General features: G+C 29.6%; 1 protein-coding gene across 2 annotated transcripts; it reads left to right on the forward strand.

Moving 5' to 3' along the window:
* The first annotated feature begins 284 nt into the window (after positions 1–284).
* On the forward strand, positions 285–16980 carry LOC134715906 (cilia- and flagella-associated protein 58-like). Of its 2 annotated transcripts, none has more exons than XM_063578463.1 (17): positions 285–398; positions 2852–2932; positions 3784–3999; positions 4442–4590; positions 5301–5457; positions 7111–7305; positions 7621–7758; positions 8097–8256; positions 8660–8742; positions 8998–9189; positions 9555–9716; positions 10271–10558; positions 12173–12396; positions 13261–13372; positions 13915–14139; positions 14425–14558; positions 16435–16980. In XM_063578463.1, the coding sequence occupies exons 1-17, from the start codon at positions 384–386 to the stop codon at positions 16553–16555; spliced, it is 2652 nt and encodes an 883-aa protein (XP_063434533.1). In that variant the 5' UTR covers positions 285–383; the 3' UTR covers positions 16556–16980. The 2 variants fall into 2 exon arrangements, with proteins under 2 accessions (XP_063434533.1, XP_063434534.1); XM_063578464.1 differs by lacking the exon at positions 16435–16980 and adding an exon at positions 15079–15107.
* The last annotated feature ends 3081 nt before the right edge of the window (positions 16981–20061 follow it).

The following is a 20061-nucleotide window of genomic DNA, read 5'->3' on the forward strand; positions in this document are numbered from 1 at the left end:
ATTATATATTGTTAAATCAAAATTAAAGATCACTTTAAAAAAGTAATTAACTAAAAGAATAATTAATTTTACATAAAAATATGCGAAACAATAAAATAGATAAATTACGTAAAACGATCCCGCAGACATTAATTTTTTCTTTGCCTGATTTTGTTGAATCTTTACCCACATTATACAGAAATTAAACTTTAATAAATACATGAGATATTTTAAAAGTAAGAATTGTTTTAAGGCGATGCTATAATCTTCATTCGTAAAGTCAGATGATCCGGAAAAAGGTATACCTATTTTGTATACATCTATGTCCATTGTTGTTATTGACAACATTCTGGATGTGAAGATAATTTGTCTATCGAGATTTAAAAGAATATATTGACACCAAAATGGTTATGATAGAGGTATATACATCAAAAATATATTTAAAACCACAGTTAACCCAGACGACTATCAAATTGATTTATCCACACACAGTGACAGGCGCTTTACATCCCTTTTTATTGTTTTTTTTTTAAGCTCTTAAAATTATTTAATTTTCATAATTATTAATAGATTATTTGATATGTGCATGCTCTCATGCATACAATGTTACACAAAAACAGTTTATACACCTTATTGTTATTTGTTCGCCATTACGGGACATCATATCCCAGAGGAACCAGTATCGTTATGACGCACCTAGCGTTGTGTTTGTCGAATCCGGGTCCATTCGCCCTGATTCGCGTTCGTCATACTACCTGTTCGCCCTGATACCTGTTCGCCCAGGGTCCATTCGCCCAGATTTTTATTTTTTTCTATTTGTTGTCTAGTCGCACAATTTTAAGTATTTGAACAAAATATGTTGAAGTTTGTAAAAAAAATGACAGAATATTTACATTACCATAATCATTTTTTCATTTTCCCTTTGATTTACAGAGTAGAATACTAATAATATAACAAAATAATTGTAATTTCAGTCAATCATGAATGTACATGTATGCAGTATGAGACTAGTCTCCGAGTATAATAATAAATGAACTTGTAAATCAACGTATTTCAGTAAAATACTTATGATTTACAGTTCGTACATCATTGTGTTTTAAGCTGAATATCTTATGAAAACAAAACATTTAATTTTTATTAATAATCCATCAAAAGACAAGTATCACAATAATTAGTGATCTGAATTATTTTGTCATTGAACAATTAACGATCCTAAACAAGCCATAAACTTTTAAATATTTCCCTGTTTCCATAAATTTCAAGAATATATACTATAGAAATATCTGAATAAGTTTATTCAAGTTCAATGCCCTGAAAATAAATATTTTTTAGTAGGGCGAACGGACTCTCTGGGCGAACGAACTCAGGGCGAACGTACCCAGGTCCAACATGTTATTAGGGCGAACGTTCCTGATACCGTGTTTGTCTCTGCATTTAATCAACCATTTAAAAGAAGTAGAAAAATGGAATGGAATAAAAGATTGATTATTTGTTACAGTAATATATTTCAATCATTAAACAGTAGAGATTTGAAACATTAAAAGCAATAAAAATCATGTTTGCTAACATTACAAACGGACTGTCAAAAAATTATGGGTACCAGTAATGACGCACTGTAAACAAACCGGCACATATCAAATAATCTACAATTAGACAACAAACCAGTAAAAACCACTTGCTCGTAGCTGATAATCGAAAAATTGCTTCAATCTGGATTCTTTAAAGTTAACACTGTTCATGCTGTTCAACAAATTCTATTATAATTACAACTTTTAAAATTTTATACACTTCATTGATCATGGGGAAATTAGAACAAAATTTTTAATTATTTTTTCTTTTCTTTCAATTTTATTATAAAATTGTTCAAAATTTATGAAACTGATATATAATGTATATATATTCCATGTATTTGAAAATAAAAAGTAATTGCATTCATAAAACAACAATGACAATAATGCATTTATCAATGTTTACCTCATACATTAAATGAAAAAAAATTAATAAACCATAGCAAATTATATTCAGCGACAACCATTTGTTCCACTGTGACTCCAGCTTAAATGTAAAACCATGTCATATGACAGTCACATGATTTCAAAAACACAAAATGGTGAAGCATGTGGTTACATATTTTTATTGGCCAAAGTGGATGTAGGACTTATAATCATTCAGGGAAGGGTAGAATGTTTTTGACCTAAATAAAATGGCGGAAATTGCATTATCTTTAAAATTTCAAGTAATAATAACATTTCTGGGCAGAGTTTTAGGCATCTTTGTTGTAGTCAGATGACCTTCACCAACATGTTATGAACATGTTATTGTAAAATTTTGACGTCATAAATCAAAACATCTAACGTCTCAATGGAAAAGTGATTGTTGTTTAATGATAATAGTTCAAGCGGGACAGTTCTCGGGTCAGCAGGGAATAGCGATAAGGTGTGTTGCTTGGGAGTTAGATTTTTACCTTCCTTTTTTGATTTTTGGCCTACTTTTCGTTTTTAACTTTTTTTATTTGACTATAGTTTCCCGTACTTTTTATGGGGTCCCCTAAAGTAGAGGTTCTCCTATTGCTCTTGCTACTCTATACTAAATGTCATAAGTTAACCAATTACAGACTATACACCTCATACATGTAGCTATTTGGAAATCTGTGCCGATTACCTGAGAATATGCTCTGCTTGAATTTTAGATGTCATACAATAATCACTTTTCCATTAAAATAAAATAAATATCAAACTTGTATACTTTTGATATTACAGATTTTTCCATATTAAAGCATTTTTTTTTTTGTGAATTTTTGAAACCATCCATTTAGATGCAATTGACTGTTGATGTAATTGAGTACTATACTATTTATTTGGATCTGTTTTAGGATTCCAAAGAAATTCAGGTTGTTGACAAATCAGCCATTGATGATGCAGCTTTTGAAGACATGGAAGAGGATTTTTTAGAGGTACTATAATGTAAATTTGATATAGATGACGGTCAAAGTGCCCTTTTGGTAAAACAATTACCATGCCCTTAGTAAGTTCTAGATAAAACACAAATTTTACATACAGCAAATTATACTTACTCACTTACTTTCTTACTCACTGACAATTTATTTTCTTAATATATAAAAGAAGATGTGGTATGATTGCCAATTAGACAACTCTCCACAAGAGACCAAAATGACACAGTAATTAACAACTGTAGGTCACCGCCGTTAGGCCTTCAACAATGAGCAAAACCCATACTGCATAGTCAGCTATAAAAGGCCCAGAAATGATAATGTAAAACAATTCAAACAAGAAAACTAACGGCCTTATTTATGTACCAAATATAAATGAAAAACAATCATGTAACACGTAAAACAAACAACAACCACTGAATTACAATTATGCATTAATATGCCTTTGAGTAATCGATGCAGAGTTGAAATATCATTTGAACTTGACAGACAGCCCGGAATACATGTATGTTTGAAGTTAACTTACATAAAAAAAAAAAAATAATAATGTCTATATTTTAACAGTATATATAATGAATGAAGTAAATGAGACAATCTATTTGTGATAAGAATGTTCCGAAAGTTACTTAAACCATAAAGAATGATAATATTAAGTTTGCATTTTCATTTTCAGTTCAACAATAGCAGTAAATTTTCATTTTAACCCTAACAAATTGATATTCTCAAAGGAAGAAAAACCACCTTCTGTAAAATGAAAACTGGAATATTATTACAAAATGTAGTTTAACAGTAGTAACTCATACATGTACAAATACATTTATTGTACTTACTTTAATTTATTTATGTTGTAATAGGTACTAGCACAGCTCGCTGGAGATAGAAGTCTTGAAAAGTTCCGAACAGAATATGAGAAGCTATACAAAGCCTTGAAGAAGTCTCATGAAGGTGAAAAAAGGCTTATGGGAAAGTGTCGTGAACTGAATGCTGAAACTGTTGCAAATAGAGCTAAAGTTACAACATCACAGAAATTATCAAATGATGATACACAAACCATAGCAGAACTAAAAGAGGTGCAAAATTAAAATATTACTTTATATTTGATAAATAAGTTGTATATAGCACTTTTTACACAATTGCAAATTCGAATAAGATAATAGATAGCAAATTTTGTCAAATGGTTTATGAACACTCTCTTGTATTACACAATGTACTGCAATTACTTCGTAAATGTAACAATTTATCATAAGTCAGATTTTCGAATTTTAAACATTTTTCAGATAGATATTTGAAGTCAAAGTTTAGGGGCTCTTTTCCCCAAAAGTTTTACAACTCAAACAGATTGTACATTTTAATGTATTAAAGTTATAATGATATCCTTATGTTTACAGTTTTTGACATACAACAATTATTTTTTTGGTAAAACATTTTATGTGCAATTATTGGGAGTCTTTTGCCTTTGTTAATCATTTAATTTAAGATTTTATCATTACAAAAATGATTTTATTTTTCTAGGAAAAAGCCCAAGCAACTGAAAATGAAGTGATGGCTCGTGAAAAAGAGCATCAAACAAGAGAAAAGATTACAGCACTGAAACGTGGCATTAATGATTTGACAAAGAAAATTGAGCATGGGTCTGGTTTGTCTATTGGACAAGAGAAAAGGTACTATAAAAGTGAATTGTGACATTATAATCAGACAACAGTAATTGAACATATGTCTGATCTGTTTATAGGACAGGAGAATAGGTATTAAAACTATGATCCCCTGAAATCAAATGAAACTTTTACACAAGTGAAATTATACTTTTAAAGACTATTTTAGTTGTCATGGTTTGTATAACTAAAAAAAAAGATATAAAGTCTGGAAGTATTTAGTTTCTGAAAAAAACAAGCTGTTGTTTTCTTATTAAAATGGTAAAATATTGTAGTTGCAATTCTTATGCTCATTTTGAGGTCTTCATAGCTGACTTAGCAGTATGAGGTTTGCTCATTGTTGAAGGCCATACTGTAATCATAGTTTTTAATTTCTGTGTCATTTAATGTCATGTTGAGAGTTGTCTCATTATCAATCATACCACATCATCTTTTTTAAATTAACCTATCTTCAGATGATATTTACCTCCTTTTTTCTGAAAACAGTGGCAATTGATATGAGAGACATGTATTGGTATATGAATTTATAAAAATGTTGCAAAAACATGCATTAAAAACACATTATTAAAGTATGCATGGCATCGACATGAGTAAAAAATCCTTGATTGTCTCTTGGTAACATCATCATCTTCAACATAAATTTCTTCAACATTATTGTACAAAATTTATGCCTAAAACTTTTATGTCAAGATCCTTTAAGATTTATATTTTTATTTCAGTGTTAATGAACTGCTAAAGACAAAAGAAGAATTAACAAAAGAAAGAGATGTACAACTTCAGGAGATTGTTAAATTAAGAGAACAGCTAGCCCAAACTTATGCTGAACAACAAAAATTAGATCAGGAAAGAGCAAAAACAGATGAAAAAATAGCAGAGGTATAATGGCATATATATATATCAGGGTTTCCGCTGGCGGTCGCCATTTTCGCAATTTGCGAAAAAATAATAATTGTGGCGATAAAAATTCGTCATTTGCGAAAGAATATAGCGAAAGAAATATATAGAAAGATTTATTTTCCTTCATCTTGTTTATTTACTTTTTTCGAGTTTCTCGGACTTTACCCGATTAGACAATACTCAGAATTCACCTTGACCTCATTAAAATTTGGACAGAAAATCAATTATCAGCTGATTGCATTTTACAGCTATCGACAACAAAGGACTAATTAATAAAGGTGTTGATTTAGTTGTTTGACAAAATGATATGGCTAAATGGCTTCCGCTAAATGTCACATAAAAATACCACTTTGCGACGCACGTGTTTGAAGAACTCTTTTGACGTCTCCTCTCCTTGTAAACATAGTTTAGAAAAGAAAGCTGTTGTTGTGACGAAAAATGTTCAAAAGCAAGAAAAATCTTTGATTTAAAACTTTAATTATCCTTTGACTTTAATATAGGTAATTGATCAGAGAGACTTCTTTAAAGTCGTTTGAATGACACGCGTGTTTCAAGCGTAATTTTACGTCTCAACTTTTTCATTTACGATGGTCAAGAAAAGAAAACTGTCGTTATAAAGAAATCTATCCAAAAGGTTGGGAACAACCTCTCAAATGAGAGTAGCCCTTCAATGTTATGACTACAAATGAAATGAGTGATCAAAGCTTTCTTTTGTTGTAAAAACCACTTCTTTAGTACATAAGGGCACACCAGTATTTTTCTTTTAGAGAAACTTTTCCTACGAACTATACTGGTATTATATAATCAAAACATGGCCATTAATTTTTATATATTCCAGGACTTATATCTTCTTTATTATTAAAAGTATAGTGGCCCCCTCATTTAGAAAAACTGTTTAAAATACAATGAATATTTTTCCCTTTTATTTAATGTTTAGTTTTTATTCAATAGATGTAGACTCTGAAATAAGTTTTAGAGAATAATCATAGACACAATATATGGAAGTGTTTAACGACCTTGACTGGCTTTTCAGATAGACACAATGGTGCAAAATCACCTTATTTAAGGGAAAAGGGGGGTGGGTGTAGAAATAAAAGGTGGGGGTGGGAGGTAGAAAAAAAAAGAAAATTTTAAACGAAAAATATAGTTATGTTACTTGGCGAAAAAAATAATAAAGTGGCGAAAAATATATTGTTTTGGCGAAAGAGGTGGCGAAAAAAATAATTGACCCAGGGGAAACCCTGATATATATATTTTAAGCAAACAAAAAAATAGAGAAAATTATAATAGAGATAGAAAGATGACATCTAATAGTCAAAAAAAAAACTGGTTTCTTGTTTACAATTGAGTATATCTTGCATATTTTACCAGTTCTGATGGGCTGCTTTAAAGGGAATCATCTGCTTTGTTAGCAAATTTTTCAGCCTCCCACTCTTCTCATAATTAGGATTATGTTTGAGGCAAACTGAAAAAAAACCAACACCATATTTTTTTTCAAATATACTATATAGATTTCTGATTATTACTTATTATTCTTGAAAGATTTTCTTAAGCTTGTTTTCAAAGAAAATAAAAATCATAATTAATTAAAATACAATTGTAATACATGCCACTCGTTTGTATTTTTTATAGCTTAAAAAAGATATTACAGAAAAGAATAAGGATGCAGATGAAGAAAGGAAGAAGAAAGATAAGGTTGACAGAACATTAAGGGAGGCCAAACTGAATCTAGAAACACGGACAAATGCATGTAAAACTATTGAGGACATGATAGCAGCTTACAAAGAAGACATTACTAAACTAGAACAGAAGCTTAAGGATCTGAGGGTATTCATTAATTTATTAGACTCCTTAGGGTATTGACTAACATTTTTTCAATAGTTTCAAGCATGAGTCCTGATAAAATAGTAAGACAATCATTGCAGTAGAAATTCATACAAACCAATGTTGATGTTATATTATGAACTTTCTTTAATTTAACAAAAAACAAGCACAAAAATCTATAGATATATGTCTGAACACCGAAAGTATATCTCTTACACCTGAAAAAGTTGACTTGATTTAAGATTTGAAAAATATTTTAAATGGATGATTTTATTTAAATCTTCTTCACATTTACATGTAACATATAATTTTTTTCAGGTTCTTAACGAACGCTCTAAGAAGGACTATGAAGTTTTGACAAGCAGATCACACAAACTCCAACACGAATTTGAACAACTCTCATTTGTAACTGAACAGCTTGCTGCTGAAAACACATCTAGAGTAAATGAACTAAAGGCAAGATATTTTGATAAATTTTCAATCTCAATGTTATGTTCTATAGTTTGTTTCCATGTGTTGTTTATACAACATAGCCAATACTGAAGATCACCCATACCCTGATTCATGTCTTAGGATTTTGTTAGAGAATTCAAAGGAGTTTTACATTTAATGTGAATAATGATTTTTGAACTATTGATCAAAAATATTTTGTTCTTCATGTCTTCAAACTTCTATAATTCGTAGGTTCTAACATTTAAGGAAAACAAATCTGCAGAAGTCTTAAAACTGAAATTTGCAGCCGTTAACGCTTTTTAAAAACATAAATGAATGTACTTATTTGTATTTTTTATTAGCAAAAGGAAAATGAAGTTGACCATTTAAAGAAAGAGACACAACATGTTAACAAAGTGAGAGAAGGTATACAGAAGAAGATCCGAGAGATTGAAAGTAAAAAGGCAGAAATAGAGGGAGAAAGAGATAAACTGAAGGACGAAAATAATCAGCTTCAGAGTCGTAAGTATTTCTATTTTGTAAGGGTGAATGTTGTATGCATAAATTTTGGTGGAGTTATGAACCTTTGATCTTGTCTACAGTACAGATCACATCAGTCTATGGTCTTGTTGGTATAGGTTAGATTCTTGATTCTGTTTATTGCCAAACTTTTAAACTTGATAGGTGGCTATTATGCATTCCGTTCTGCTTGTCTGTCCCATATCAGGTTAAATATTTGAGTTATTAAAGGTTGGTTAAATTTTTTATATCAAGTAGTTTATGATCACATCACCTTGAAACTTAGTACACATCTTCATTATTAAATGAACTGTTTAAAAGTTTTGTTGAATTAGAGTTTTGACTGTTATAAGGCTTTTTTAGGTGATTTATTGTCAGCTTAAAGATAGAAAATTAATTTTTATAGATTTAAATGAAGCTTATAAAAAAGCAGAACAGGACAAGAAAGACATTGAACAGCTGACAAGAAACAGAGACATATTTAAAAAGGTATTATTTATTACTATCATATTTGATCCGTATATGTTATAATATTTACTAAAGATTTTTCATTATATTAAGATTTATATAAATTAGCCTCATTTATGCCAAACACATAGTTTTTATTTGGATATATTTTTCCTGCAACGACATAATATTGATCAATTGAAATGTATTTTATTGTTAAATACATGGGAGTTTATAATAAAAAGTTACATATCTAACATGATTATAGAAATAACGAAATAACTTGTATCATTCTAGAATGCCATGAAAGCAGAAACTGCTACAAGAAAACAAGAAGAATTAGTGAAGTTTCATGAAAATTCCAAGAAACATCTTCAGCAAGAGATTGAAAATTTCAGAGAAGAGGCAAAGAAGCAAAGAAAAATAATCTACCAACTAGAGAAAGAAAGAGACCAATATATTCAGAAAGCTAGTGATTTTACTCATCAGGTATGATATTCAAAGATTTGTATATATTTTATAAGTTAAATTTTATACATTTAAAACAATTTAGGTTGTTACAAAATGCAAACATATTTTTAAGATAACTAAAAAAATAATAGTTTTAGGTATAAGAAGATGTGGTATAAGTGCCAATGAGACAACTCTTTATCCAAGGCATAGTTTGTAAAAGTAAACCATTATAGGTCAAAGTACATTATTCAACACAGAGTCTTGTCTCACACCGAACAGCAAGCTATAAAGGGCCCCCTTAAAAATACTAGTGTAAAAACATTAAAATTGAAAAACCAACTTTCTAATCTAAATAAAATAGTATATTTATTAAATTTAATTTATCATTAACTAATTTAAAGGTACTGAATGATATGGAAGAAGTAAAGAAGAAAGAAATGAAGATATTTGAATTGAAGAAAAAGATAGCTGAAGCAGAAACAAAACTAAAACAACAACAAAATTTATATGAAGCTGTACGAAGTGATAGGAATGTTTACAGTAAAAATCTAATCGAGTCACAGGTTTGTAATAATAGATAAATTATGAAACTTGTCAGCCTTGTTTTGAACATTTAATGTGTTGACTGTCACAGTACTTTTATTTGTGAATTCCAATTTTCATGGCTTGTAGCTTTTTAAAACAGTACATAACACTATTGGGAGTCAACACAGTATTTAATAGCACTGTGCAATTAAAGTATCTTATTGACTCTGATTTTGAAGTTTAAAAGCAGTCAACTACTTCTTTTTGGCTATTGGATAACTGTTTAATCTAGTGGCATATATTTAATAAAGTTTTGATTGCCGCAATATAGCCTTTTTGTGCTAATGCAGCGTAAAGCAACCAACAATCAATCAATCAATAAAGTTTTGGAAATTGTTCAATTTCTCTCGAAAAAATAAGAAGCATTAACCAATACAAATACAATTTACTTTTCGAAACTTAATTAAGTGTGTGGTATCATACTTCACACATAACAAAGGAATGAAAAATTAATGACCCTTTAAATTCTTGAAAATAGTAATTGGTTTATTGCAGAGATTTCATTTGGGGTGTATCTTTGTTTTAAATATAGGCAGAGATTCAAGAAATGGCAAAGAAACTTAAGAACATGTACCATCTGATAAGCCAACTAAAGGAAGACATTCAATCTAAAGAGAATGCATTGATTAAATCATACTTTGACAATAAGAAAGTAGAAAAGGATAAAGAAGTGTTAAGAAACAGCTTAAAGAAAAGTAAAGAACAGTCCAGGGAATGTAAAGCATTTATTGGTGCACAGGAATCAGAAGAAAGAAAACTTCTCAAAATCATTGCAGAAGCTGATGCTGAAAGGATTAGGCAAAAGAAGGAACTCGATCAAGTTAGTGTGCATTAGAAACAATGTATTTTTTAAGATAAAACAGAATTTCTGAACACATGATATTGTCAATCATTTAAAAAATATAACAATTTTTGTTAACTTGCCCAATTGCAAGGTTGGTAGGTTTGTATGCCAGGCAGGCTAAAACAATAGAATACTTACTCATTGTAGTATTTGATTTGATTTTGCATATCAAATTTTGAAGGGCCTATAAATATATTAAGAGCAAATCACTTATATGTTACAAATTAGCCATATTGACAGCGATAGGTTTTTCTAGTATCCTACCAATCATAAAATTTATGTAACCTGTAAATCACCTTGTACATTTTCAGGGGAGATAACTTTTAAACTGCATTTTTCAAAGGAGTAGGTCCGGTAAGGACCGATTTTGGCCTCAAATTTCAGTTTCATCTGACGAAATATTTTGACCACTTTTTAAACACTTAAGTGTCTATTTCACATGATTCAATTAATGTATGTGAAAGATTTTAACTTATTTCGTCATTAAAACGATCCGATTTAAAGTTAGTGTGCATTAGAAACAATGTATTTTTTAAGATAAAACAGAATTTCTGAACACATGATATTGTCAATCATTTAAAAAATATAACAATTTTTGTTAACTTGCCCAATTGCAAGGTTGGTAGGTTTGTATGCCAGGCAGGCTAAAACAATAGAATACTTACTCATTGTAGTATTTGATTTGATTTTGCATATCAAATTTGGAGGGCCTATAAATATATTAAGAGCAAATCACTTATATGTTACAAATTAGCCATATTGACAGGGATAGGTTTTTCTAGTATCCTACCAATCATAAAATTTATGTAACCTTGTACATTTTCAGGGGAGATAACTTTTAAACTGCATTTTTCAAAGGAGTAGGTCCGGTAAGGACCGATTTTGGCCTCAAATTTCAGTTTCATCTGACGAAAGATTTTGACCACTTTTTAAACACTTAAGTGTCTATTTCACATGATTCAATTAATGTATGTGAAAGATTTTAACTTATTTCGTCATTAAAACGATCCTTTTCAGGCTCAAATATGAAAAATCTACCTATTATGCGGAAAAATTTCACTTTTCAGATGGTTTTTGTCAAAAACGAAAGTGGCCGCATCCGTGTTCATCCTCAATCTTTATATATGTTATGTATTATTATCAGATACAACTTCCATTTGAATATTTTGGATGAACACGAATGTGGCCACTTTCGTTTAACACGGAAACCGTCTAAAATTTAAGTAAAATGCTTGAATTGTTAAGATTTCTGTAATTTAGCATGACTTAATGGTGCTAGTACCGGATATATGTTCATTGTATTGTCAAAAACAGTCCATATTTATGTAGCAGAACCATTCTACTATCCAATAAATAACTAAAAGTTTACATTTGAACAATTTTGTTAAACTACCATATTTTGGGGCCAAAAAGGGGTCTTACTGGACCTACTCCTTTCATTTTAAAATATTTTTTTAATTGTCAACTACTTATTCAGTTCAAAATTTTTACAAACAACAGTTAATTATTTTGTTTCAAATTTCTCAAACTTTACCAAATACCCCTTCTGTATGAATAAATAATAAAAAAAGCAACACTATCTTATTACAGGTAATCAGTGAGAGAGATATCATTGGAACACAATTTGTTCGTAGTAAAGATGAACTTAGACAACTTTATGAGAAGATTAAAATCCAAAGATCTATGTTGAACAAAGGAGAGACGCAGTATAACCAGAGACTTGGAGATACAGCCTTACTGAAATCTGAAATCAGGAAATTACGTGGACAAAAAACTGTGCTGCAAAAGAAAGTGGCTGATACTGATGAATTGAGGTAGGAAAAAAAAATTAAGATTTTAATCAAATATTTTTTAGGATTCTGTATACTTTAAAACATAATAACCATACAGTAAATTTTTTGAAGAACTAGAAATCTGACATGTCAGGAAGGGTCTTCTTTGCACAGTAATTTGTGAGACACAGACACAAATTAATACTGATGCAAGTTAATCACTACATGTTCATTTGTTATAACATTTTTTTATATATTTTAACACCAAAAAATTAAAATAGAATCCACAACAGATACTTTTATATTATAGGAATTATTTGGAATAGCATATCATAACAATATGTAAAAAATTACATCCTAGCAAAAAAGCAAAAACCATTTAACAAAAAATCTTTTTTATGAAATACCCGATTGCAATATCTTTCCTAGTGGAGAAACTATGATATATATTAAGTCCAAAAACATCAATTTGATTTAGATTTTTAATATATAACAATTGTTCTGTTGGAAAATTTACTTGTTCCAACAAAGATTTATAACCCAAGTTTCATAAGGAAGACAGTTCTTGGATACAAAAGCATTTCATGATAAACAAATTTGATTTACTATGTATACATTTGTTCATGGTGTAAATTCTTAATACGGTGAATAAAATTTAACTTTATATCTTATACAAATACAATCAATATGATCAAACATTCTAATTTTTGTCTACCAAATAAAATTTTTGACTCTCTGACCTCATATTAATAAAAAATTTACAGGAAATAGACTTTTCAACAAAAGATATTAAAAGTTTTTATTTTTGCTCATTCCTTCAAAATTAAATCCTAATATTTTTTTTCAATTTTAGAATATGAATATTTAAAAAAAAATGATTGAGCAAAATTTCTCTACATTTTTTAGAATGGAAACCTACAACATCCAGAGAGAACTACTGAGGGAACGAACAAGATGTACTGCCTTGGAGGAGGAGCTTCTTAATCCTATGAATATTCATAGATGGAGAAAATTAGAGGTATGGTTTCAATATTCATTCACAATGAAGATTTTTACTAGAAATTTTCAGGTTTATGTTCAAATATTAGACAAAAGAGCATTAAAAGCACATAATACAAAAGAAAGATCCTTAGAAAATGATGTATAGCAGCTCACTGAGATTTTTTTTATATTTGCAGTTTACAATACTTTCAACTTAACATTATGAAGGGGAAAGTACATGTAAGATGGTAATATAAAAAAAATTATATAATAGCGATATTTTTAATCTTGTTAACGTGGTGATTTTTTAAGTAGTGTTTTTATGCCTCCTCTTCTATGCCCGGTCTTCCAGGTGAAGGAGGAATTATGTGTTGCCCTTGGCCATCTTTCAAACTGTCCTTCTGTCTCCAACCATCCTTTTGTCTGTCCTATTTTTGTTTGAAAAGCAATCTTGAACAGGGGCATTAGTGTCTTCAGACATGTTCTTCTTTTCTTTTCTTTATTGTTTGTAATTCTCCTCATATATAAACATTTATTTGTATTTTCAACTGTTATATTACAAAACATTTTATTTTTCAGGGAAGTGATCCAAGCACTTATGAACATATACAGAAAATCCATGCATTGCAAAAACGTTTAATTACCAAAAATGAGGAAGTAGAAGAAAAAGAACTTTTAGTTCAGGAAAAAGAAAAACTTTATATTGAATTAAATCATGTGTTAGCTCGACAACCTGGTCCTGAAGTGGCAGAACAGTTACAAGTTTACAATTCAACACTCAAAGAGAAAAATAAACAAATAAAGGTAAACATGTTTATAATAAATGATGATGAAAATATGGAGTTGTGTCAAAGGACATTAATTTTGTATAACAATAGTAAATTTACTTCTTTTTGCATGACATTTTCTAGTTCATCCTTATTTGAAAATTTTAAATGGAGAAAATGAAGAAAGCAATAATACTATATTGACTCCTAACTAAGGAGTATTTGGAAGTACCCTTCTACTGCCTCTAGATATTTGGCAGCATATTATATCAGTTATGTTAAAAACAAAATGTTTAATGTAGCGATTTTCTGTTTTGTAAAGGCAATGAATCAGGAGCTGTATATGTATGAGTCACAAGTCAGCGAGTATAAGTATGAGATTGAACGTATTGACAAAGAATTGTTAGAGGTCAAGAAAAAGTACATTTTACAGAAAAAGAAAGAGCAAAAAGCACAGTAAGTATTCAAATACATGAACCTGGAAGTTTTATGAATATACAATTTAGTGAAATATATTTCCTAACATTCAGTTTATTTTACATAAATATTGGTTTGTATTATGTCAGTTAGGTCTCAAAGTTAAAAAAAAATATCAAAGATATCAGGCTTATAATTTTGTATGCCAACCATGCATTCGTTTATTCAAGTTGAAGAGCATTGAGAAATTATACTTATTCATCAGAAAAAATGATTAGATAAAGGTGACACTCAAATCATGCAAAATCCAAACAGAAATAAGATAAAAGACTTAGAATAAAACAAAATTTAACATAAAAACACATGTACAGAAAATGCAAAAAAAAAAAAAAATGAAAAAGAAAGACATGTTGAAGATCAAATAAAAAATTACACATTAAATTAAAAGTATTTATGATAACCATACTTTTAGGACATAAATGAAGGCTCTATATGGGAAGGACTAGCTGTCAAAATTCTCTTTATGTAAAATAATAATATTGGTGCATTTAATTTTAAGAATGTAGACCATTAGTACACATAGACAGGTTTGTTTTTTGTGTAGTTTTTGTTCTGTCACAGACATTTCGAAAGAGAGCTTCACACTGATAAAAGAAATAGTTCTCTACAATAACTCACTTGTAAAGCATTTGTATTTATCCTATATCTTTCATACCATTCTTTAAACCTAATGATGATGATTAATTCACATTGTAATATTTCTTTTTCTTATTGTCACAATTTCACTTTTTTAATTGTTTCAGAATAAAATGAAAAGATGATAATTATTTCTTATCACTGAGTCAAAAAGTTAACTATAAATTCAACCCATTTATGCATTTTCCCTTTCTTCTTCTATTCATGTAATTAACAAGCATTTGAGAGCAGTTTAAGTAGCTGTAAGACATCCATGATTGACTTCTGAAATATATATTTTAGAGGAAATATGGATAAAAAAATCACAGTAATTTATGATTAAACTAATTGTAACATAATGTGTCATCATTCACTTGGATTATTGTCATGATCATCAAAATTGGAAAATCTGCCATTTTCATTAAAAAGAATTCTTTCAAGCAATCAGTATGATTACTGGACCCAGATATGGAGACAATATTTCCTGTAATGTTATCAAAATAACTGAGTGAAATATTTTCCTACTTTCAAATCCATTTTTTATAATTAAAGGTTAGAGGATCTTGGATGACATCAATGAGGTTCAAAAGTTAAACATACATTTAGATTTAGAATATATACAAGGGGTTATCACTTACATAGAAAGACAACTGTGACTTTGTATGATAAGTCTTCATAGTGTTTAAGATAATATTTTGATGTTACTTCCATTCAAGTTGGGGATATATCCATATCTCATACCATAGTTGTTATTTTTTGTCTTGATAACCACTTTATTCACTTGTATGATATGAATCCACGTTATACACATGTTTTGTTATAAATTGACTTTATTGAAATTTAACAGATCACTGATTTGAAATTACTACTCACAAACATATTTTGATAGGAATCAATTTAACAAAATTAAAAAAATTAAGATTAGAAATTTAAAACTCAAGTGAGTTTTTTTCTTCTTACTGTTACTAGCATTTCCCTCTCAAAGTATTTTTTGTAAATAGTTTCATATTTTCAATTTTAACATAACAAAAATTGTAGGTTTTAGACGCAAATTACCATTCTTATGTTTTTGTGTTAAATGTGTTAAACATTTCTATTGATCCAAAAGTCTTATGATGTTTAATTATTTCTACTGATCCAAAAGTCTTATGACGTATTTATTTGGTAAAAATCAAATTTAGAGATTTTAATTAAATTTTGTATGAATAATTATCCTAAAAAACTTTTATTTATATTACAGGGAAAGAGAACAGGTATTAGCCCAAGTTGGTCAGTCAATGCTTAACCCCTCCAGAATGGAAGGACCTAGTTTTTCAGGAGGAGGATTTAATTTCCAGGCCTCTGCATCATTGCCATTGTAAACAATATAATTATTCTGTTAAGATATTTGTAAACTTTATTTGATTATGTTTTTACATTCCAGTACAAAAATAAAAGAAATTCAATAGTTCAGAATATAATATGTGGGACAATACTGTTAAATTCTCTTAAAAATTTTGGGTTATTTTTTTTTTGAATTTGTTTGTGGTTGCATAAATTATCAAAACCAATGAAAATTTATTAAATCATAGGATTAAAGATCTGATTTCTACACATAACACTAAAAATTTGTTTTCCCAATGAAAAAAATACTTAGGAATAGGGATCAAAGAATTTATATAAGATTTTTACACAGAAATATATACATAATGTGACAGTGATTGATTTTATACCTGTGATAAGTAATATTAAATGCATTTGTTTATGTACCTGATATGTATGAATTATTAAATATTTATTTGTTAAATGTATTTTTGTTTTATTTGTTAATGTAAGTTTATATATTTAGTGGCATGGGCCTTGAAGGAGCATCAAACATAAACAAATGACAACGATCTAAGCATTGATTTTAATGCTATATATGATTGACTGTTAATACAGCACCAAAATGTTCAACCATGTCAATGACATGATAAAGATGATATGAATTGTAACTTGAAATGGAAATTTAATTTAAAAACAGGGCAACATTAGACATTAGCTCACCCTTCTGGAACACCTGAGATCACCCACAGTTTTTGGTGGGGCTCGTGTTGCTTAGTCTTTAGTTTTCTATGTTGTGTCTTGTGTACTATTATTTGTCTGTTTGTCTTTTTATTTTTTTTAACCATTGTAAGTTTATTTTCTATCTATGAGTTTGACTGTCCCTCTGGTATCTTTTTTTCCCTCATAGACACAAAAAGGGAATTAATTTTGACTGTCAAAAGAAAAAGTAGGTAATGGCAGAGCATCTTGCATTTTGTATCTGCGTAATATTTTATGCTTAGGTACAAAAGAGATCTCGATATGAATGTCACTCTCAATACACCTCATCCAATATAGTCCATGGCCAGCCAGGCTTTCCAATTAGCTTCAAGTTTCCACTAGATTTTTAGAAGAAAGTCGAAATGAAGCATGCAAGGATTTAAAACGAAAGGCCAAAGAGACATGTGGTATGCTGTTTCTTAACAGTGTGTTTGTCAGCTACTTTTAGTGTGAGATGTATCCATATATCTAGGAGACAATTTTTTCCTTCATAAGTATTTCATATGTATTTTTGTGGTACGATTCTTTGACAATTAATTTTTTGTATTTTGTTTGGGATTTTGGTTAAAATCGTTCTATGCTTTTTTTATAATTTTTGCTGCAATTTATCCTGATTTGTTTAATTTTTTTTTTCTCTGATATTTTGCTTTGGCATCAACTTATTATTTGTACAAGGTTTGAAGACTTTCGTGATTGGTATATAATAATACCCACGTTTCTAATTTCAATTTTCGGTTTATCGATTGTGTCCTTTCAGTTTGAAGTTTTGCATTGCAGCGGGTATTTACATCACATATGTAAAATCCATGACTCTTCTATCCAATTATCGTCTTCAACCAGAAGGAAACAACATGTGTATATGCTAAGATGTTTATAACATCACAGCAAAGTATAGGAAGGTTGTAGATATGTTGGACTCAGATAACAAGAGAAACTGTTCAATTAAATGTTTCTGTCATGAGGTAAAGACATGAATAAATCCTCTAAAACCAAAGTTGCAAATTGCTAAGTCAAAGATGATCTCAAACGGTTTTGAATGCGCTGCTGAAGCTGTTTTATTTTCATGAACATTTTTCATGTTAAAGACTTGCAAAACATTTCGTTTGGAAAATGAAGGTTTATTCCAGAACTATATATCGTACGCACAGAAATGATATCAGTTGACATAATAACATTGTAACAAAAAATCCTATTCACATGGAGTCTAAAACCACCACAGAACGATTGAAGAAGAAAAAAAGGAACAAGAACTCTGTTGTTTTCAGTGAAAAAAAAATCAAGTTCCTACTGCTTCAAGGGGTAAAAGCACAGACCTAGTAAAAAAACCCTTCATTATTGACCTCTCATAAAGATTGCTGGAATTGATACAAACGACAAGTAAAACATATACATGTGAAAAAACCTGAATTGATGTTTTCAGTTAACGACTCGTTCTGGTACAAGCATCTCATTTTGAGACAACCACCCCACCGTACAACCATGATCAATCTTTTAAAGATCATCTGAACTATTTGATTCAGTAAAAGCACAGACCTAGTAAAAAAACCCTTCATTATTGACCTCTCATAAAGATTGCTGGAATGAATACAAACGACAAGTAATACATACACATGTGAAAAAACCTGAATTGACGTTTTCAGTTAACGACTCGTTTTGGTACAAGCAACTCATTTCGAGACAACCACTCCACCGTACAATCATGATCAATCTTTTAAAGATCATCTGAACTATTTGACTCGATTTATCAATAAATAGGAAAAGCAATTTAAAGACATTGTTTCGCTATATAGGAAGAAGGAACGTATTTAGCAATATTCGTGTGTTTGCATTTTGCATCGTCCCATACTTTAATCACCAAGTTGTGAATTACAAAGACATAAAACTACTGCATCTTCTTAGGAAGAATATATATTTCCAAATCAAGACACTGAAATATGACATAGTAAAATAAAACGAAACTACATAAGAACCAAAGTTGGCAAATACTTGCTTAAATGCACTATAATCCTTAATAGACTGAAACAGAAAATAATCTCAACTAAAGCATTTTTTCAAAGAAAGAAAAGCATATAAGTAGGACATAATAACCCCGGGAAATAATGAAGACTTCTGCACACTATGCAGAACCTACATAAAGCACGAAATAAACGACCGAATCGGATTAACGGAACTTATGTTAGGTTAAACTGGTCATATGAACGTAGCCAATGAAGTAATTGTCATTTCCAGTTTGTCGTCTGGTCTGCCTTGCCTGCTCCGCAAACAAGAGAAAAGTTAAAAAAAAATAATACATGAGTGGAACACAATCTAAAATCTGATTCAATACAAAGCTGCTGGACCAGACAACTTCAAACTAATGACAAATAAGACAGACTACGTTAAGTGTGATCTGTATACTGATTTTGTCCTTCTCCCTTTTTCAACGTTTTGACTTGATCTGGAATCTATGATGAGTTTATTAACTCACATTGCGGGTAATGTACACATGGCATGAGACGGTACTTCTGTCCACATATCCGATTTTTCATTCTGTTTAGATTTATACCTGACTATGATATTTTATATTCGTTTTTCTACCCAAAAGAAAATCCCACTTCAGAGTGATCCGTTATTCCTGGAACAATCTAATCAAGATATAGATCGCTGATTTCGTAATTATAATATACTACATAAAAGCTCTCGAAAAATATTGGTTTGCATATACATTTCAAATGACACAGAATTATTGTAGATGAATAAACAAAAAGTGTTAATTCTAAATCACAGAAATAAACAATTAAATTAAGTTGTTGTCTTCAAACTG

This window comes from Mytilus trossulus, chromosome 4, assembly GCF_036588685.1.
Source record: "Mytilus trossulus isolate FHL-02 chromosome 4, PNRI_Mtr1.1.1.hap1, whole genome shotgun sequence".
NCBI lineage: Eukaryota > Metazoa > Mollusca > Bivalvia > Mytilida > Mytilidae > Mytilus > Mytilus trossulus.